We start from the raw sequence: 23,332 nt of genomic DNA, 5'->3' as shown, positions 1-23,332 counted from the left end.
TGTTACAGTGTGTTACAGACTTTATATATATAATTGTTTAAGACACATACATAATTCTTATGGCTGAGTAGTGAGTGAGTATGTATGGTTTTACGCCGCTTTTATCAATATTCCACCAATATCATGGCGGGGGACACTAGAAATGGGCTTCACACATTGTACCCATATGGGGAATCGAACCCGGGTCTTCGGTGTGACGAGCGAACGCTGTAACCACTGGGCTACCCCACCGCCCCTATGGCTGAATAATGCTCACATACAATCAATACATGCATATGAAGCTCATCTTCAACAAAAGATCTTCCCCTTAATATACAATATTTACAGTCATTCAGTGTATGGGGCATTTGTGTGGTCTTAGGTTACAGGGATAGGGAGTGTAAAATTCATTTCAACGTTTAACAGTGATTTAAAATACACTGATAAACTGTTGATAGAGCTACACCCTGATTGTTGTAGGTTGTCAAGTGATCTTCACATCTTGTGCCAACCGCACATATTCAAATCAGAATATTCTAAATATGAATGAGTCTAAACAGAATATTTTTAGTATTAGGAGGCCATGTGGTACGGCATTTGCAAGGCAGTTTGCGTTCATCCAAATACAGTAGCCTGCACCAATACCTTATAGGGCTTGTGGTGTGTAAAAGTTGGACAGGGGTTCTGCCACATTCTCCCCAAACCATAGCATTGTTTGCTGTTTTGAAAAACCGTTTACACATTTTATGCTGTACGTCTTCAATATTTTTACAATATGAGGTCCCCTATACTTCTGCACCATTACACACTATAGGAACAATCATAACATTAAATATCATAATTAATCTTGACATGGTTTATTTTCAACTTTCTTTTGACATCTGTGCAATGCCATAACAGCCTTTTTACTCTGTTCACCAAGAGTAGTTAGTGCTTTAGTCCAAAAAAGTTTACAATATTGATTTAAAAAAAACCCTAACTCATTGTTTTGAGCTCTATATGTGTGTGTATTTTTGTATATAGATCATTTGATTCACCATGTTTAATATAATCATAAACATTTCTGAATGATATTGGTATATTTGTTAACTGTTTCATGTTGTTTTGTAGAGGCTAAATATCAGAATGACAAACCCTGTCATTAACATCATCCATCCTAAACACTTTACCTTGTAATTTCACAAGGCGATCGAAAAATATATCTACCTAACCAACCCTGAAACGATGGAAGACACGGGACATAATCGGCGATATTTTAGTCATCAAATTTGCTAAAATAAAGATGCTAACTTTATTCAATCAATGTGGTCGTTCAGATTCATGTTTTATATGTACGATTTCGTGGCAATAGCGAGCTGACACGAAATATCAAAGCACATGTCGGTGATGAAAATAGGGTGTGTGTCATTGTTTACATATCGCCAATGTAACGACGATTTTCGTGTCTCGAAACTGCTTAAATAACGTGTTTGTACACTGAAAGTAACGATGGCCGTTGTTCTGGTGACGTTTATTTTCCCATAGTATCGATGAAAATGCTATGAAAAATTCTAACCACCCGTTCTCGGATTTTCCTGTAGTAAATGTATGGCGCGTCTCTCTGCAGCGAAGGCCGCCATTCGGCAGTGGTTGCCTGGGTCAGTGTCGGAGCGTAGCGCAGGCGCAACGGACCCAGGGAACCAGGCTGACTCACGCTCATCATGACTGTGATCAACTAACAGTATTTACAACAGAATCTATATGTAATAATGACAATAAACATGGTGTACAGTTCTAATACCTTCATGAAATAATAACTTGTTTTGTCATTATGAGATATTAGGTTTAGACCACGGCAAATCAGATGTCCACCCAGCAGAAAAAAATGGGTACCAGGTGGGATAAGTTATGTGACTATTAACTTTCTCGCGCCTCACAGGCAGCTTGGGTTATCCCAGGTCATAATATTCAGATTGTTGGCGCTTTGAGCACACTTTGGTTTAGAGTTTAGCGCAATATAAGAAATCCATATTATTATTATTGTTATATCGGTTAATGTGGTAGTCAGCAGTGGATTCACCATTTGTTACTGTCCACCCATGTCAAGATAGACCATTAATATTGTTCCGCATGATGATCGATACACATTTGAACAACCACTGGACATATTCCTCTGTGATAACGCTGGTGGATATATATATTGTTATACACATCGGAAATTGGACAGCAATGAGAATTCATGATCCATGAACGTTAAGTTTGTGTGAATGAGTTAAATTTCAAGATTTGTTTTAGACGTATTTTAACGTACGCTAGTACCTTTGTACAAATTAGAAATATCCTGTCGACAAAGGGCAGCTATACAATCAGTTGCAGTATATCACGGATGTGCTTAAAAGAAGTGAGAGAAAGAGTAACAAATAAACAGCAGGTTACAGAAGGCTAGCAACGAAAGACAGGCCATCTTATTCGGGACCACGGTACCATTGCTACCTACACTGTACCTCACCAGGACTTATACCATCCCTTACAGGCAGAAATGTAAGACCGATACAACGATTGAAAATCTGGTAGTAAAAGGTACTTTTAGTCTAGTTTATCGTCAACAGTAAAACTTCGATAGAGCCGATCTCGCCAAGTAGGAAACCATTCTGTAAGGTAAGGTCAATATGTAAGGTAATTATAAGGCAGTATATTGGACAATTTGGACAATTCCGTTTAATTGGACAATTCAGATTGAAACGTTACCTTCGGGGTTAACGGGTTTTGAATGTACCTATCCAAATGGTTGGTCGTTGGTCATTTCTTTACTCACGGTAATTTACCCAGTTACTGGCTTACTCCAGACCAGATACCTGCAGAAAATACTATACAACCATATTTAGGTACCTAAAATCGGGTTAGATGTGAAAGCAACAGCGATATGTAGAGAATCGGAAACACTGCTGCTGTTTGAGGTGGGCAAAGCATTATGCATCTCCTACACAAACCTGGCTTGGTTTACTTATGTCTGGCTTAGTAAGACATGCACACATGCATCTGGCGCAGCGAGCTCATCCACACATCAAGTACATTAACGTCAGCTTAACTGACACGTCGTATGTACTTGATGACCTCACGTCTGATACCCACTCGGGGGAACAGTCATAGAAATCATCCTCTCTCTTCACGTTCAACTGCACCACAGCCAGCCCTTTTCTTAAAGGCATATGTGCTTTGGTATCGAAACTGACAACTTGGACTCTACACCGTGTATTCAAAGCCACCGTAGATTCAGTGTCTCCTATTCACTTAAACAGCACTACAGTGGTGACAGTGAATGATTTGTGCCAGAGTAAGAAATCGTTACATGGTCGTCAAGGGTACACTAACAAACATGGCAATGCAGAGGAAGGCGACACAATGAAGTCACTTGTGTATGTTGGTCTTACTCTGTGGATCTGACGTTTTCGCCTAAAACAAATCACATGGTTCCATCCGTCCAATAGAAAACCGTTTCGTTTTGTACGCACGTGCACCGGTTGGTATCCAAACGATCGATGGAATTATAACCCTATGACGAGTTTCCTGCTTTGAAACAGCATATCCAAGCGGGAAAACAACCCTGTTACTATGTAAACATATACTTAATAAAGGACAGAGAGACTAACCGCCACATTGTCTGAAAGAGCATCTTGACCAGCATCGAAACTCGCTGCGCCAATTTAGCCTGGTATTTGTGCAAGAATGGCCGAGATTGATATGGACAACCGGGATCCAAATAACATCAATGACCATTTAAAGGTAAGAAAAAACACATTATCTTCAGTTGAAAATTAAAACTTTGACTTCATAATCGAGGAGTGGTGGTAATAATGATAGTCCTAACATAATCGGTTACTGGCAGAATACAAATTCAGATGATGAGAAAATCGCCACGATAAAAAGATATAAAGAACACATGGAAGAACACATTGTTTCCTTTGCATCAAACTTCAGAGAAAAGGTTTTCGATTGGGAATATAAATTTACAATGAATGTTCATTGTGGTTTTTGAATGTATCAAATTCTGTTGAAAAATAAGTGAAGAAAGTGTCATTGTTGAATTAATAAATATTCAAAACAAAATTTAATCTGCATCTTTCTCATCTCTTGAAAATGGGGAAAAATCATCGATCATTCTCTGTTCCCACACCCGAAGACCATCTGGTGGTGTTGCTGTTATGATGTGTTTGCAAGTGACGACGCGATTCCTGATGCATGACAACAATCACCGAGCAACCGACACTCACACGCATTGTTCCCATGGTCATAAACTAAACAACCGAAGGCTTTGGCCAAATATCGTTAATTCGTTATAGGAAATCGACCTTTCAATTACTCCTGCAGAACACTGTAAGGTCACACATAATTCTGTTATTTTGAGTTTCATGCAGTGATGCCGACAGTGTAAATCTATGTTTCTTTAATTTGGTTTACATTCATTTATAGATTGATTAATTTATGTTGTTCATTATTTTGTATTTACTGGAACTTATTAAGACAATCGAAGCCATTCATATTCAGTTTGTGGTATAACAGGCTGAAGAAAGAGGAACAAATGTATGTTACAGGACGCCATGTTTTGGAAAATGGCATTTATCGAATAATATAGGCTTATATCGATTTTTGGGGCGGTGGGGTAGCCTAGTGGTGAAAGCGTTTGCTCGTCACGCCGAAGACCCGGGTTCGAATCCCCATGGGTACAATGTGTGAAGCCCATTTCTGGTGTCCCCCGCCGTGATGTTGCTGGAATATTGCTAAAAGCGGCGTAAAACCAAACTCAGTCAGTCAGTATATCGATTTTCGCATCATCTCTAAGAAGCAGCGTGCAATGTGTTCTTATTCCCTAAGTGTGTGCATAACACTGAGTAAGGGTGACTTATTTATCTAAGGAGCAAACACTCACTGCGCGCAGCCTTCAATCATTCCCATTGATAGCAATACGGGTTGGGGATGGAATTGGTGTAACTGATAATCTATGTGCTGAAATGGAATGTAGTTTTTCCTACATCATCTCTTCCACTTCTCATGAAGCATGTGTATGTCTTGAAGTGCTGTACGAGATTACACGCACGCAACAGTCCCAAACTCAATAACCTGAACGTCTAAAAATATGCACTTCTCCATACTACCCATCATCCTACCCCGACCATCCTACCCCCGCCAACACCCACACAAACACAGACATAGATTTGGCCAGGAAGGTTTATGGAATAGATCTGCAAATGCATGTCATACGACGGGTCTGGATCTGTTATGATAAGTAGTACGAAGGCTCGAGAATATATCTACAAATATGTATCTGTCATATATGGAGTATCTCTGCCACGATACATCATATGAAGGTTAGAGGTGTATATATGCTATGGTTTGTCATACGAACGTTTATAGAATTATAGATTAAGATTTGTGAAACGAGCTTTATGAGAGTTGCATGTAATAAACAATTGAAATGCAGAATTCCTTATTTACTCATGAGACCGTCAAAGACCAGTAGTGAAATGAATATCTGATACTTAGTTAAGGTCAGTTTTGTACACAAAGTCAGATCCATTTTGGCTTGTTACAGGTCCAGTTTGAGGACATCTTGGCTGAGCCCGAAGGTGCCCACAGTCTTGACTGTTGCTGGAAGTTTACCAACACATGCTTCAACTGCGCCTTCAAATGCTGCTACATGCTGATGACCCTGTGTGGTCCTATCTACGGTCTGTGCTATGGTTGGCAATACGCCATGCTTGCCTGTGCTCACATCTGGCAGTACACACCCCAGATCAGAGCTTGCGAGATCGACTGCATTATGTTCAGGAAGGTGTACACAATCTGCCTCAACTGCTGCCTGACACCGTTCTGTGAGTCCTGTGGTGCCTTCTTCAGTAGGATTCAAGTCAAACAATAATACAGGGACAATTTTTCCTCCCAAGATTCTTACAGGACTTTCCTTCATCTTGGGAATGTGTTGTGTTCTCATCTACCCTCCCACAGGACCATTTATAGTGCCTGCTCGTCGATTTACTGGCATTAAGCAGCGTCGTGCGGATTTGCAGTGCAAATGGATATACATTCGTCAAAAGTAATCTTTCGGTTCTTTCCTTAACCTTTTAAACCAGGGATTGTATCCATTTTGTCTTGGAACTCGTCTGGAACTTGGAACTTGGAACTCATCTGGAAATATTTCTACAATTTCTCCTATCGAGAAAATAAGGGACATAACTCGTGTGTTCCTGTTCGTGTGTCCGTGTACAGATCTGGACAGATTGCATTAGAACAACAAAGTATTATGTTGTACATATTTGTATTTTCCGCATTTCTGTGATCAATAAAAGTCTTTTATACAATAACGTGTTTATGGTTACACTACACTTGGAGGTTATATCAGTGACTGCGTGAGTGAGAGTGTGCATGACTGTGGTTTTACGCCGCTTTAACTCTTATTCCATCAGTAAGGTTTCGGACACAAGAAATGGGCTTCACACTTTGCACACATGTAGTGAATCAAAACCGGCCTTCAGCTGACCTTATTCAGCAATAGCATATGAAAGCAATGAAATGTTGACAAGGGAAGATGTTCCAGTGAAAAACCACCACCTAAAAGCAATGAATGATTGATACGTTATATTGAAGCGTAAGGCTGACAGTGGCAAAAGGTTTCAACACTGAGTCAAATAGGTGGCAGCAGCAATAGCCACGGAAGGGAAGGTGCACGAATTGATTGACTCAATCCTAAGTAGTGCTGGATGGATGACTTTTTAATTTAAAAAAAGGTATCTGCTCTTGGTAAGTAGATAACTGAAAAGGTTCATCCGTGACGTTGACATCAGTACAAGCCAGATACAGAGCACTGTATTTCCCGCCAGCATTTCAGTATTGTGCTTCCATTGACAATCTCCGCGATTAATACTGAGAGACTGACACATAACAGTCACCTAAACACACATAGTAGGCTACGGGCTAGTCATTTGATGTTACCAGAACTACGATTTGTCATGATGACCGCCAATAGTTGTCAACATGTCAGTGGGGCGATGGGGTAGCCTACCTTATTTAAAGCGTTCGCTCGTCAACCTGGTTGCCTGGTTCCATTCCCCACATGGGTACAATGCGTGAAGCCCATTTCTGGTGTCCCCCGCCGTGACGTTGCTGGAACATTGCTATAAACTGCGTATAACTAAACTCACTCACTCACTCATTCGAAATGTCAATACCTAAAAGTAAGGATACTAACATTATTGTTGTCATCATGTGAAGTTTTGCGTTGTTTACATTACCACTTAGTTTGTCTGTTTGATGACATTGAACCAAGGAATACACTACTGACTGACACAGAGGCAAACGCAGAACACAAAATGTTCCTTTGTGCTTAATAACCGAATCCAGTGGCTGACATCATGAGTACAGATCCATTTCGTCGCCTTTTACGCAAGCATGGGTTACTGACCAATTCTAACCCTTCATCCTTCATGGATGTGTGTGCAATGCACTGCCTTTTTAGATATGATTTATACATATGATGTGATACACTAAGAGTAAAACATATGCAAATCCTCTAGTTTTAGCAGTTTTCAGTTAGTCAAGTACTCTTAAAATATTATCAGCAGTTCAGCATGTTACGCATGGTTAGACACATTTGGCTGGATATCGCTGCACGGTTTGCTAATACACCAGGGCGTCGACTTAACTTGATTCTTGAAATGTAAATAAACCCTGGAACACTATTCTATATTTGATACAAGGTCTATGTGATAAGCCTGGATCAGGGCAAAAGGCATAGCTTATTCCAATTAACAACTTCAATTCAAGGTAGTAGTTAGAGCGGATGGTCACCGGTTCGATCCCCAGCCGCGTCATACCACAAGACGTTAAAATATGGAACTTGTTGGTCCCTTCCTGGCTCTCGGCATTAATGGGTACAACAAGGACTGGTCGGCTCGGAGTCAGTATGATGTGTCTGAGTGGGGTATTCATGCTTAACTGCAGCATGATATCTCAGTGAGCTAGCACTATAAAACCAGCTTACAACTGGGCTAGTACAAACAGCTTTTTGTACATATACGCATGAATGCACGTCGTAATATGACCGAAATACTCTTAAGTACGACGTTAAACACAATTTCACTTCACCTCACTTCAATTTTAAAGTAAAAGAGACGATAATTGTTTTATTTTTCAGATTTCTTAAACTATCGAATCTTGTCGGAACAGATTGTAGTACTCGGAATTATTTTATCAAAGCACCTCAATCCACACGCGCATTCTGATCGGTTTGTTGTATTTTCCACATCACATTGAAACGATAGGGACGTCTAAGGGAGGGAACTCTTCACGTCGAATCGCGGTGCTTCAGCTGAGTGATCATGAGCCGCAACAACACACAATACAATGCCTATCATGTATGTCCATACATTGCTATCGTCGTGCGTACGTAAGCACGCACGCACGCACGCACGTACACACACACAGACACACGCACGAACAGCGAGTGAGAGAAAGAGAGAGCGAGAGACACACGCACACACACACACGCACATAAAGCATAACGCGGCCAATAGAGACAAAAAACAATAATATGATTTCCAGATCATTTTGGTACTGTTGGTGTTTTGCACATTTTATTCAATACACGTCCAGTACCTTTATAATTATAAAGCAGAGGGTATAATTCACATGTTTATGTACGCCATGCACGTGCATTCCATGAAAAATGTGACATGTTGCACTTTGCAGTAATAATTTATTTTACTTGCATCGACAAATTTCAATGCATGCGTCTTATGAGTCGTATTTTCTATATCCTATTTTTCAAAGAACTGTATCAAGCAATCTGTGAATATCAACAGTCGACAGGTGTGATTCGCATTAACCCATAGGACATACATATGGTGAATTGATCGTGTAAAGAAAAAGGGAAACACACTGATTTTGTGGCTCATTCCAGTTTATTATACCAAGGAGGATACAGCAACACTACAGTGGAGACGCAACAGTACTGCCGCAAGACCACATGGTAGTGTCATGGTGGTATCCAGGTAAGAGAGTCGTCCGGGTGTCACCTCACTCTTATGTTTGTTTGTTTGCTTGCTTGCTTGTTTAACCCCGCACTCAGCAATATAAGGCCATATATAAAAATGTTCTTGTTTCTCACTACCGCCCGACCCAAAAATTCGACCCAACCATAAGATTTTTCTTACACAAGAGAAAAATTCGACCCAACCATAAGATTTTTCTTACACAAGAGAAAATGCAACTTTGCTTCCCAAAATGTGCTTGAATTTTGACACCTGTAAGTTTTGATTTTCTATCTCACAAAAGCTGTAAATTTCCACAGAAGTGGACATAAAATAAATTAAATTGTAAAGATAAATTCCGCCCGTCCGACTCATAATTTTTTTATAAAAGTGATGAGAAAAAAGAATATTGTTTATGTGGCCTAGCGGTGGTCTGTAAATGTTGGAGCCTATCCACTCATCAAGGGTCTACTACTGTAGAGGAGGTGAGTGAGGGTGCGTTGGGACAGGGTCTCACTGGGGTTTGATGGAAACCGCGTGGCTACCGGACTCGGACGTTCCCTACTATGTCAGACATACCCCGATTACGTATTCGTCGCTACTGCCGGTGTTGATGGAAATGCGGCCTGTGTTAAAGTATCCCACTTGTCCTAAGAATCCAACATTGGATGAGTGAGTGAATGAGTTTGGTTTTAAGCCGCTTTTAGCAATATTCCAGCAATATCACGGCGGGGGACACCAGCAATGGGCTTCACACATTGTACCCATGTGGGGAATCGAACCCGAGTCTTCAGTGTGACGAGCGAACGCTTTAACCACTAAGCTAGCCCACCGCCCCTTGAGGATCAAATGGTCAAAGTGCAACTCAAAGAGATCGCAGGGCAAAGAAGTTCCCTGAAAGGCAGCCCCACACAATTTCCGGAGCATCGGTTCGGGGCATCCTTAGCAAAATTTGTAAGGTTGTAAAACATAAGGAAATGTTTAAGTCACGCAAGCCATATCGACCTTTGACGCGGGTCTACAATGAGGACTTGTGTTGTGATGCTGATTCAAGGTGTAGGGAGAGATTCTCAACAGTAGGGTACGGATACAATAACGGTCATATTGATAAGTTAAAACAAACGTATATAACTTCCTTTATCCTATGACGAGATTCCGGTTGACCGTTTCCTGTATTACTCATGAATGGATTTGATGTAAGTTTCATCATATTGATTAAAAACTTTATTAAAAAGTTAAAATGTATTCATTATTATACGGAAAAATTGATACATAGAAAATAAAACAATTTTTATATTTTCTTATGTCAAATCAGACAATTTTGGAAGCGTATTAATGCCACATTCTAAAAACATTTTTTCATTTACTTTCAACTCCATATTTGTTGTTGTAACCTTGTGTTAGCATCTTGGTCGTGTATTTACGTTTGGCGTTTTCTGTATTTCCACATATGTAATTATTTCATAGTATGGTCGTTAAAATACATTACTCAAATAATTTAGTTTGACTAAACTTTGATACATTTAAGTGAAGAGTTACTTGATGGAAATATTGTTACCAAGTCAATAACTCGATACTCGATGATGCCTTCCAAGCAGATTATAATGTCATTTACGCACATTTAGAAGTATCAACTACGTGACTAATTTTCAGCAAACTAAACTGGCAATAAGCATGCTACAAATAGTAAAAGAGTAAAAATGAAAGCTATAACCCATAACCAGAAATATAAGACCCCATCCGCTACCTAATCATCGCCATCATCTGGTACAAAATCGATACCATCTCCGTCCACGACACACACGCACAATGTATCGAACCAAAGACAGTTCAGTCTAGAGTCACATCTGGCGTCGTTACTATTGAAAAATTGCAGAACCTATTGAGTCGAATATCAAATATACGCGCACAAGGCTGAATCATCATATTGATAAAGACTCATATCAATGCTAAAGTCCTTTGAACTATACGTGAAATATAGTACAATTTGATTGATTCAATAGGGTCAGCGGACCACAATACAACTAGGTACCCAACTGAAGCGTTAATTGCATCCTCTCCACGTCTGTTGTATGCATGCCAGTGAACAGTAACAGGCACAATTTGTTCATTTTGAAATTTAAGTTATTCAGTGTCATCTTGTTGCGTTTGTCCACATTAGAAACGCCTAGTAAGTATATGCTTCTTATTCAACCTGTTTTCCTGTGATTAGTTTGTTTTAAAGTTATGGATTCTTTTCAAGGAACGTTTCAAATATTTTATTATGTCCGACATTAACTATATTTGATTCACAATGATTATCACTCCTGTCCTGTTTAAGTTCTGCTGTGCCTGAAGTAAATATCATTACTGTATACCTAATTCAGGATTAAAAGTAACAATTTTCATCATTATGTTTTCTTATGAAAACGAAAAAGTTGATTAACTTGATGAAACATAATCATCCCTTCATTTTGAAAGCGTCTTAGGACCACGGCCTCATTATTGTAATCATCTCTGAAGAAGATACCATCACCTCGGCGCCTTGAGCATGTACTAGTTTCGTGGATATGTGCGCTATATAAATACCCTATAATAATAATCTCCATATATGATATTGAAATAGTGTGCATCGCTTCTGAGACCGTTATATTGTGTTGTGAAGATACAACCCCAAGTTAAACATTATCGGATATACACAAAACGCCAAAAGAAACGTTACCCTCCTTTCTTAATGACGGAGGTTCCTATCTTCAGCATGCGTTGTGATGCGTGGACGTCCACTTCTTGGTCTGTCTACGGTGACCCTAGTCCGTCTGAAACCCTGAATAAGTCTTATAACCGTGAAAAGGTGGCATCCGAGGGCGTTGGCAACAGCATTGTATGTCGACCCCATCTGCACCATCCCAATGGCTCTTTCTCTCTCTTCAGCTGTTAATCGTGGCATTTTTCTCGTACTTGTGTATCATATCACGCATTCTAGTCTCTCTTCATACCCTGTAGAATCATTCTACATGTGAAATGTATGCAAATACTGCTTGAATATTGCTGCGTTTTGGCGATTGATATTGCTATGTGTCAACAGAAAATGGAAAAATGTTACTTTGCAAAGCAAAAATGTTGATAAAGATAATTTTAGATGTTCCTGAACATTTTTTCAAAATATCAAAGACACGTTTTACTTGTTTTCACTAATGCAAATCAGCAGAAAATGTTTTTAAAAGCCTGAAATCATAGGAATAATTATTTTACAATTTTACACACTCTACAACAGTTGCTTTTTGTTTTAATAGTGGGAAAATGGAGACTTTAAATGGTTTATCTTTGTCTCAAATCAGAATTTTATTTCAACCTTTCTTGTGGACATCTAAATCACTGTTATTGGTATATTTTGGCATGGACGAATATAGGACAAGTTAACTCTTCTGAAAACGATGCATTTCACCTAAATATGAATGTATTTGAGAATTGGTTTCCGTGATTTGCATAAAGCTGTGTTGTTAAGCTTTCATGTAAACTAATACCTTCTAACATATCTTTGATAGTTTTTCAGTAATTCATAAAGGTAGGAGGGTAACGTTTCTTTTGGCGTTTAGTGTAGTTTATTGAACTATATATTTTATGTTTGACAGCATGTTATTCGCGTATTTTCGCGCAGCGTGAAAGAGAAACTCAAATAAACTCATTAAAAAAGATTTCGACTCATTTAAATGAAGACTTAATAAATTGAACGCTCTTCTGGTGCCTCAATAAGCAATAAAGAAACATTAAAGTTCCATACTTTTTTATATACATTCATTGATTTGTAATAATTGGAGTTGCATATACCTACGCATCTTTGCCGCCAACTCGTATAACAATTTAGAAAGCGCCTTTAATAGTGTGTACTGGCATTTAGTGTGTACGTTATTTTCTCCGTGTTACCCATCTCCCGCCCGCCCTGAATTTGTGAATTATGATAAAAAGCTGAGGAAATGCATGCCCTGATGTGAAGTATTTCAGTACCTTTACCTTTACACTCATAAACCAAACAGGTTAGCTCGATCTGTCTTCCTTCTACGTTTTACAAATAAATGAATCGATCTACACCACAAATTGATTTAAAACCATTACGGAGTGATGTAGAGTTACACATTTTAAATGCAAACAGTCCTTGGGAGTGATCTGAAGTATGGTTCTGGGGATTTGATTTCATTCGAGATCCCTGATTCACTCTAAAATGATATGGTCCTGGGGAGTGATCTGATTCCAGAACGAATTCACTCTATGAGTCAGGTTATAGAATCACAATCGGCACATTGTATTCACGTATCGGTAGCAAAAGGTTATGCTTATACGTGAACATAATAAAACGAGATCCTATAAAAATATCACCATTGCAACAGACATGGGTGGAGCAAATGAAACAATATTGTAAATCGTAGACGATCTCCTTCAGAGTGATCTGAAGTGATATGGTCTTAGGGATTTGATTTCATTCTACATCCCTGACTCACTCTAAAATGACATTGTCCCGGGGAGTGATCTGATTCTAGAACGAATTCACTCTAAAATGATATGGTCCTGGGGAGCGATCTGATTCTAGAACGAATTCACCCTCTATATGCTATGATCCTTGGGAGTGATCTGATTCTACAACAAATGCATTCTATATATGATATGGTCCTGGGGAGTGGTCTGATTCGACAACGAATTCACTCTTCATATGATGTGGTCGTGGGGAGTGATCTGATTCTAGAACGAATTCACTCTTTATATGGTGTGGTCCTGGGGAGTGATCTGATTCTAGAACGATTCCACTCTTTATATGATGTGGTCCTGGAGAGTGATTGTCCTATACCGGTAAGCAAACAAACAACGTCCAGCTACTGTGCCCATGAGTCAAGTTATAGAATCATAATCGGCACATTCTGTTGATGTATCGGTAGCCAAAGGTTAGGCTTATACGTGAACATAATAAAACGAGTTCCTATGAAAATATCACCATAGCAACAGACATGAGTGGAATAAATGAAACAATATTGTAAATCGTAGACGATCTCCTTCAGAGTGATCTTTGAGAACTGCAACTTTCACGGTTATCAATCTAAAATTGTATGTGTAAATGCTCGACAATACAAATGATTCCTACAGTTGTTTAGTAGGGCGTTGTTTCTCATGTTTGAGACTGTTTCCGGACTGTTTCCGGACTGTGTCTCTATAAAATGGATTTATGTTTTTTGGTGTTTTGAATATTAAGTGGAGTCATGGTACGCACATTTCTACATATGGCAATAATGTAGTCAAAACACGTGTCGCCATCCTTAACTTGCACCGCTGTGTATGTACCACGTGACGTGGCTAACAAGCGTTTGTTGTTGAACACGCTAATAACAACGTATTCCGCGACAGGTCGCATCGCTATCCAGGGTAAGTATGAGACAGGTGATTACAAAACTAAGGAATAAATATTACTTTTGTTAATTAATACTGAATTAAGTATTAATCGATTACGTGGAAGGCGTATCATATATCGTATTGTTAGGTGTATATTCGTCATGTATGTTCATTTGTATTCATTATATTTTAGTGATGCATGGATCCCGTTGTCGAATTACTCGATGGGAATAATGGACGTCCATGCAGAGGTTGATACAAAAACATTTGGGAGGAAAACGGTCATTCTGATTGTGTTTGTTGTGATAATCACAATATGGTTATCTACACACAATGAACTGAAAGACAGGGTAAATAAAATACTGAAAAATCAAGATGTCTACCATGTAATCAGAGCACGATTTGATCATCTTAATTTCAACGTTCAACAAGTCTCCAGAACCAGCCCTGAATACAAGGATGAATTTGAACGCCTGTCCTTGACGAATGTGTCCAGATTTTCCACACCCTGGCGAATTCATGACCTTGTATTTCATGAAGGTAAATCTCCTGTTCTTGTCAAAGGAAACATGTACTTCACTGAAAATCAAAGCAGAGACATTTTCTTCAAATACCTCAAAGATTTCAATTTTTACCAACCAGTGATGACCATCGAGGATCGGATATCACTTATGCAGACTCTAGAAGTGTTTGAGCACGTGTGTCATAGCAACGGTATACGTCACTTTCTGTTTGGTGACACCTTGCTTGGTTTGTATCGGCACCAGGGATTCGTTCCTTGGACAGGAAGTGCTCATGTTTGTGTACGCGAATCGGATTGGTTGAAATTACATTCTTCTCTGACTGTCTTACCACAGTTCAACATTGACGTTTTTCAGAACAATCGGTGGACGTTTTATTTCAGGGAATATCAGGCTAACCATCCCGATCAATTTCCATATTTGGATATTTCCTTCTTTAACGAAGACATCTCCCATATATGGTCAGTAAGTCCCTCAGCAATGCCTTTGTTTCTGTATAAGAAAAGTGAAGTTTTCCCTTTGCAACGGCAACCCTTTGAACATTTGTTTCTACCAGTTCCACGTAATCTGGAATTCATTCTCAAAGAATTTTACGGGAATATGACGGATGACTGCCATTCGGATAACTTTCTTGTTGACAGTTACATTAGACAGAACACTCACACCTATGTTAACTTGCCATGCCAGTTTTTGCATGCCGTCTACCCGTTTGTATTTCGCAACACATCACGTGATCCCCTTACTGAAATTTTGATGGTAGGCGAAACTGTGTTCAAGAAAAGAAAAGATCCACATACCTAAAATAAAGCATTAATATTCAACACGAAGTTTGTGCATGAATGGATCCGATGTCACAGTATTTACATCTCCTATTTGTCCTGGTGTTAGAGATACTAGTAAAGGTTGTTATCAGGTCCATATCAAGGGTTATCGATTATCAAAGGCTATCATTCGGTAATTCAAACAGTCCACGAATCGGCCAGATTGCTCGACCAATTCAACTCTAATTTAGCAACCACGGCTACTGGACTCATTATTTCTTGAAGTCATTATTTATTTTCAGGGTAAGTTTAGTCATGGGGACAATACGACCGACCGCCAGAACTCGGAGATTTGATGGCTGGTATCAGTCATTGGCTCTTCTACTCTGGGGATATTCACCTTATGGTGACATCAGGTACATTGATTTATAGGGCAAGCCACTGTGGTAACACATGTTGCCATCGAGAATTGAAAAGACATAAACCTGAACATTTGAACCAAGAAATCAATATTGCACGGTGTTTGATGAAATATATAACATTCACAGATAGTATTGTAATGATCTCTGCCATTGCTCCACTAACCCTGGGAAGGAAACAATCAGTAGATACTGATGGGAACGAATGAGGGAATGCAAGAAAGTATAAGTGTTCCTGTGTGTATTGCCAGGTTTTCAGAACAGTGAAATACAAAGCATGCAAAGACACCTGGCAGTTGATATAGGAACACTTGTACTTATTTCTGTATTTTAGTTTTTCAACCAGATTATATTGGAGTGAAAATCATCATCAGCTATTTCTTGTACTTTGTAAGACATGCAAAATTGTTTTATATTTACGGTGTCAAATATATGTATACTTCAAAACTAATAGGTCTATTGTTTGTTTGTTTGTTGTTAAACTCAACACCCCAGCAATATTCCAGCTGGCCATAGGTCTGTTGGCATGGAAACAGTACATGGCATGATGAAATGTCAAGCTATGGAACAAAGAAATGGGATCCAAATCAGATTCACTTAACTTATATTGCACTCATGTAGAATGCATTCATTCTTGTAGTCTGTCTCACAGTTCCTGAACCATATCATTTTCCCTAAAGCCTAGCCCACCCTGCAATGCTAAAGCCCTAAATGAAGCAAGTCTAGATTTGACCAGGGTCTGAATCTCTGGACTTCCTGGGGCTCCTTTTCAATATAAATGGGTTTGTTTGTTACAATCAAAATTATATATATTCAGAGACTAAGCGTTAGACTCTCATTGCGGGGACACACACTGTTAGAACTGGTCTTCAGCAACCTCTGCATGTCGTAAGCGGCGACTAACGGGATCGAGTACTCAGGCTCGCTGATCCCAGTTGCGTAGATCGATGATCATACTGTTGATCACTGGATAGTCTGGTCCAGACTCGGTTATTTACAGACCGCCGCCAAAGAGCTGGGATATTGCTGAGTGCAGCGTTTAAACAACAAACAAACAAACAAGCAAACAAACAGACATTGCCGGGATACCTTTTCAAAATTTATTTATCAAACTATTACCATTAGTCTTTTTGCAAATAATGATATCCAATGAACAAGCGACGTTTGTACAGGTGGATAATGGTGATAGTGAACAGTACAGTACATACACCCATGTGCCAAAATTGTTTCAATTTTTACCGATCAGTGGAAAGCGATGAATTTGAAGACGTTTTTATTTCGCATCGCATCTCTTGGTAGAGTCAGCTTTTTTTCCGTCTTTTATAATTGATATCACTTCCCGTCATCCACTTTCGTGTACGCAATTCCGAAAGTTTATTTGTCGTCTGCTTCGTTGTGAGACATAAACAACCATGTCCGGACACGGAAAACTGATGAGTAATGACACAAAACAGGTCATTATCAATATGATAAATGATGGATATAGATCATCCGATGTTTCAAGAGTATTCTACTATTTGCAAATGTTTGAAGAGACATCGAGAACGGGTAAATACCGAAAACAGACGTCATTCTGGTAGACCTGCAAAAATCACAGCACGGGGGAGTAATCAACTTTCGAGGATCGTTAAAGTTGATCGCCGGAAATCTTTGGAGGATATTACTCACATTTTTAATCAGTCTGTGCCACAACCTGTTTCCAAAAGAACTGTTCAAAGAAATTTACATTCACTGGGATTTGTTCGACGGACTGTTTGCAAAAAGCTGGGAATACGTGAGGTCAACAGGAAAAACATGTGGCATGGTGTAGAGGAAAAATTCGTTGGACTGTTGATAGGGACTGGAAAAAGGTCATCTTTACCGATGAAATGACTATTGTTGTTAAACCTGATGGAAGAGTTAAAGTGTGGCGAAAGCGATCAGAAAGATGGAGGGGCGAGTGTCTCGGGTATTTCACTCAGGGAATAGGGCGGTCTATGAAGTTGATGATGTGGGGGTGCATTACATATTACGGTGTTGGGTGTTTGGTCATGGAAACATGAACAGTGCTAAGTATATTGATACACTTGACAACTGTTTGTGGCCTGTTGTTGTAAAGCATTTCCTTGACAAACCATGGCTGTTTCAAGATGATAATGCACCGATGCATCGGTCCCGTAAGACGGAAACATGGAAACGCAGGAATGACATTCCTCAGCTACCTTGGCCAGCACAGAGTCCAGATTTGAACCCAATCGAAAATGTTTGGCTTGTTTTGAAAAATAATGAGAAAATAACCCCAACATTTCTACTATCACGGGACTGGGAGACTTGAGAGAGTGTCTCCAGTCCGCTTGGGATGATCTAAGAGTTTACGACAAGTACTAATCTCAAAGGGACACATAACAAAATATTAAAGCAACAGGACACCGATAAGGTAAGCAACACGTTCGTTATTATCCATAACCGGACACGACCGAAATGTCTGCCATCTTGAAAAATGAAACAATTTTGGCACATGAGTGTATATAGACGTACAGGAAACCAGATATGTAAATAAGTATATACAAGCGCAAGGGAAAAAGGAGGTATAATTAAGTATGTACAAACAATGCAGTGAGATCAAAAGAGCAGAATACAATAATAGGGTATGTTTTTACAATAAGGGCAAGGGAGTGTTTAGATAGCAGAGTGGTTCAAGCAGATTGAGTCGCCTCCATAGTTTTCGGGTGATGAACCAGGCGCTGGGGAGGTAAACCCCTTTGATCTCTGTTGGTCTCAGGCACTACAGGCGCTGGGGAGGTAAACCCCTTTGATCTCTGTTGGTCTCAGGCACTACAGGCGCTGGGGAGGTAAACCCCTTTGATCTCTGTTGGTCTCAGGCACTACAGGCGCTGGGGAGGTAAACCCCTTTGATCTCTGTTGGTCTCAGGCACTAATCTTCTTATGTTGATTGACTCACAGAGTTTTCTTTTGCGCCAATTGGTGATGTTGGAAGCCAGGATTTCGGTGTGTTGTCAGTTGATAGTGTGGTTGGAATTGTTAACGATGTGTTCTGAGAGGGCAGATTCGAGATCAGGTTTTCTGACAACTGACAACAACTCCCGTTCGAAGTGTTGATTCCTTTCTCTCACGTGTGCTTTACCATAACTTCAGTGAAAAAAATATGGCTATAGGGAAGAAATTCAAAGGGTGTCAATATTTCATGAATTCCCGATATATGTACTAATCTATTGTATGCTGCTGAACTATAAAGTGTCTTCATATACCAGAGCTTGGAGTTTACAGGCTGCAGCGACATGAAGCCCGTGTGGAGTAGTGTAAGGGAGATAACTCTATCAGCACATAGTGCAGTTGAACGGACTTGTGCAGGGGCATGTAGAGCGAGATATGGCTGCTATGTGCCCGTGGCTGTCACGCTCCAAAAAATAAGCTTGTGTTCTGTGTACATACATAATGCCCACGGCCCCGCATTCATGAGACAACTCGGCCGCAGCAAGCATTACACCTGTACCAGTGTCTAAAATTGACTGTCGCGCAATAGGGTTCTGTTCGTTATCGAAATATGGACATGTGTACAAAATACGGGCGTGATTTTACAGTCTCTTTACTTTTCGAAATAGTCAAATGAGAGTACGAAATGTGAGGAAAATAGGAAACCGAGGCTACGAAAAATCCAGATACGATTGAATTCTACGACCCCTTTTAATTGTCCTCAATGTGCGCACGTGCAGCACGGGATTCAAGCACAGAGTGGCATGCGACTTTGGCATGTGTCCAAACAGAATAATAAGTTTGTGTCAGGAGATGGGCTTTTGCGTAATGTCATAGTTTGTAATATTACAACATTCAAACTCATATAGAAACAATCATCTTGTATTTTTGGAATATTCCAGAATTTCGTTAGGGAAATAAATAATAATATTTTTGCTGTTAATAAATTTGTCTCACTCTTTTTTTCATACATTGGACAATGTCATGGATTTGAATAGGTATCGTCAGAAACAGGGCGTTCAGCTTGGGTCTCAGAATAAAGACATTATCGAACGACGCAAGGACAATCATATTTGAAAGAACCACACATAATCATTACGATTTGCACACACATACACGCAAAGATATTCAAATGAATTATTTCGAAATTTGTATGCATAAATATCTTTAAATACTTACAGAATTTGAAAATTAATTAAATGAACACCAGGGTATTTAACTTGTTCAGTGGGAGACATCCTGGCTCATTAAACCTTCAATGACAATATCATTCCCACATAAAATATTTAGTAATTTATTTTTACATCAAAGTTGTATTATATATCAAGCATTTGTTTTGTATCCAGTCATTTGTTTTACTTAACGTACATAATTGAGGCTTGACAATGCAAACAAGTAACTGACATTGTTAAATACGACAGTCACCATATGATGACACAAGAGCGACCAATTCTCCGAACCTGACCAACTCCTGCAAAACAACAAGCAAAGGCTATCCTCAAAGTCTCCTCACAGTGACTGTGCTGTGGGGCCCATCCCCCATAGATAAATAGGTCCCCAACGGACCCTCCGGCAGTTACCTAAACGAATTGCCGTTCCATGTCACGGTTGTCATTGTAAGCCCTGTCTCTGCAACACGAATGGCTATGAGGGGTTCGTTGGGACAGGGGGTGACCTTTACTCCTCACTCTCCCCAGACGCAACCATGCCCCGCACCCACAGAGATTAACCCAAGGTCGAAAGCTCATATATTAATTCAGCTTCAGATCCCGCTCGTATGGCATGTGCGACCTGATTTATCTCTCAATACACAACTGCCTGGACAAGACTAAACAGGACAGCAAGTCACAGAGTGCGGAACTGGATAAACCTAGGTTCGACTCAAGACGCTGAATTTCAGACCCGCACGTTTCTACTAATGCTGAAGGTATCTTTAATAAATAATCGAACTGAACCAGAACATTTCACGTCCTGACACATTGGTTCGTTTCAAATACCAAGAATACATGCTCTCGTGTTTTAATAATAAATACCTATCTGTTATCAAAATTGATTTCCTCCAAACATATTGACTTGTTATCTATTTTATGTTGATTCTTTTCTTGACTGCCTCAACTCTGAAACTCTCCGGCCACCTGGCCTTTTATGAAGACAGCAATAAACTTATAGCGACGGTAGCCACCACTATGAAAGTGGAAATTGTTAAAATGTTTCACTGTTTGGTATCATGGCGGCTGAGAAGGAATGATCATAATACCCCTATGTCCATTAGTAGCTTTGTGTATATGTTAAATGCCCATATAATTATGACGTTCAGGCATTTGCTCGAAAATTACATATACTGAGCGAAACAAGGCAACACCACTTCATCGCAGTGTTCCTCTATTTGTTCTCAGATTCCCACCCACAGTGCGATACAAAGCTGGTGAAGAAACCTGGAAAAAATAAAGGAGCACTTTCACGTGTTCCCTTATTTGTTTCCTCAGTATATTAATGAATTATCGCGACGTTTACTTCCCCATTTGTGTCCATGTGTCAGATCTGCTCACTCTATGAAAAGTCAAGCTAATTAGATATGTCCAGATGACTTGAATGGCGTTCGGTCACTTGCAACATAATTAAACATTAACGAATTATCACAACATGTACGACCCTAATGGTGTACACAGTGAAATGTCAACAAATCTGAATAGCAGTCAGTATCCTTCTATAAAGACAGACAGTATAGTCACGCAAGACATAGCCGGCAGACATTCAGATACGTACAGTCAGACCAACAGATCGGCAAGCTGGGGAGACGAACACTGACCAGGCAGCCAAGCCCTTCATGATCATCTACCCAAGTGTTAGCCTCACTGTCCCCCACCTCTGTCTGTGTGGTTGATAGCGCGGTTCTACTTGGTGGAAAAGTCATTAAATTTGCCATAAACACGGCTTGTTGTTTGGGTATATTAAAATTGTTTCTTGTTTTGTTTTTGTTAAATGCCGCACTCAGACCATCCAGTAATGCAGATGAAATTCAGCCGTTAGTCGGTTTGGCAACTCTAACAGGCTAGCTGAGGTCAGGATGAGGTAAGGTGAAATTAAATGGGCTTTGGCGTCGCTGTCAACGTGTTTTGGTATTGTGCGGCCGGAGATTGAACGATCCAATGACTTAAGACCCACCGGACAGACACTCCATCCGCTAGATAATGGGGGCGGTAATTCTATGAGAAATTCCAACTTGAAAGTGTATTTATTATTTTGCAAAATGTTACATGTATCATAGAGTGTACAGAAAATTAAGAAAAAATACACAACTCCTTTATTTCAGTCATTAGATCTCTCACTGAGCATACTCCAAAAGATCTAAGCATATATCCGAGGCTATCTATAAAGAACTTGGGTTCATGTCCAAACTCAAAAGAAAAAAAAGTACAGTCAGTGTTGCAATATACAGACTGTTGTTGACAACCAACACACAACAAAACATTAGGCGAACAACAGATTTGTGTGCACGTGTCGTCCTTATCAACCTCCTTCACGCAGGAATCCGGGTTGGAAGAGGTCCCCGGCAGCCTAAGCTGGCCATAACCAAATGGATTCCATGGTTTATGGCTAGGATCGGTACTCAAAATATCGATCACTGGATTATTGACAGGTTGTCGTCATATAGCTGACATACTGAACAAATACTTAACAAATCTCAGGTTGACTAACCTTACTTATCATTTGACGGGCGTTGTATCCATACGCTCACATTGGCTTACGTTGCTACAGTAGATGTCTCAACACGCGCTCGTTATGTTTTTATACAGTTGCAAGGCACAGACAACCTAGATCGTATCAAAAGTAGTCGCACCGCCGTCTTCACATTCTGGAGGAAATCCTTCACCTCCTCATTCACCTCACAAACCTGAGCTTTGTGACATTTAGTAGGACTATGACTACACAATGCCATTTAGAAAGTGGTCAAATGTAACATATGTTATATTTGTGATTACACTTTCTTAGTAAAGTACAGATTCTAGTACTTTTCTTGGGTTGAATCCACACCCTCAGAGTCAGGCACCTAATCGCCAGCACACAAAGTCGGCCGCCTGACCTGAGTGGAAGCAGAGACCATATAATAATCTATTATATGGTCTCTGGTGGAAGTCGCGATGGCTGAGCGGGTTAGGCGGCTGACTTCGTGTGCTGGCGATTAAGGGGAAGTCGCGGTGGCTGAGCGTTTTCGATTTCCTACATGGGTACAATGTGTGGAGCCCATTTCTGGTGTCTTCCCATCGTGAATAGCGTTATTACTGTTAAAGCCGTGTAAAAACTCACTCACTGACTTTCAG

At 39.9% G+C, this 23,332-nt stretch overlaps 2 protein-coding genes across 2 annotated transcripts; both read left to right on the top strand.

Annotated features, from left to right (window-relative positions):
- The first annotated feature begins 3,441 nt into the window (after positions 1 to 3,441).
- LOC124281958 (caveolin-1-like) lies at positions 3,442 to 6,314 on the top strand. The gene is made up of 2 exons (XM_046717964.1): positions 3,442 to 3,741; positions 5,549 to 6,314. The coding sequence occupies exons 1-2, from the start codon at positions 3,685 to 3,687 to the stop codon at positions 5,873 to 5,875; spliced, it is 384 nt and encodes a 127-aa protein (XP_046573920.1). The 5' UTR covers positions 3,442 to 3,684; the 3' UTR covers positions 5,876 to 6,314.
- An 8,234-nt stretch (positions 6,315 to 14,548) lies between these two features.
- LOC124281952 lies at positions 14,549 to 15,733 on the top strand. Its single transcript, XM_046717957.1, has one exon. It carries the CDS (start codon positions 14,561 to 14,563, stop codon positions 15,656 to 15,658), a length of 1,098 nt encoding a protein of 365 aa, XP_046573913.1. The 5' UTR covers positions 14,549 to 14,560; the 3' UTR covers positions 15,659 to 15,733.
- The last annotated feature ends 7,599 nt before the right edge of the window (positions 15,734 to 23,332 follow it).

The sequence above is a fragment of the Haliotis rubra genome, unplaced genomic scaffold, assembly GCF_003918875.1.
Source record: "Haliotis rubra isolate DU_JTF1 unplaced genomic scaffold, ASM391887v1 Scf291, whole genome shotgun sequence".
Lineage (NCBI taxonomy): Eukaryota > Metazoa > Mollusca > Gastropoda > Lepetellida > Haliotidae > Haliotis > Haliotis rubra.
The sequence above is the reverse complement of the archived record's forward strand: the minus strand, read 5'-3'. Positions and strand labels throughout refer to the sequence as shown.

Bases quoted from the DNA above. Each gene is read 5' to 3' on its own strand.
- LOC124281958 (XM_046717964.1), top strand. From the start codon at position 3,685: ATGGCCGAGATTGATATGGACAACCGGGATCCAAATAACATCAATGAC. The intron at 3,742-5,548 runs GTAAGAAAAAAC...GGCTTGTTACAG, and splicing joins ACATCAATGACCATTTAAAG to GTCCAGTTTGAGGACATCTT.
- LOC124281952 (XM_046717957.1), top strand. From the start codon at position 14,561: ATGGGAATAATGGACGTCCATGCAGAGGTTGATACAAAAACATTTGGG.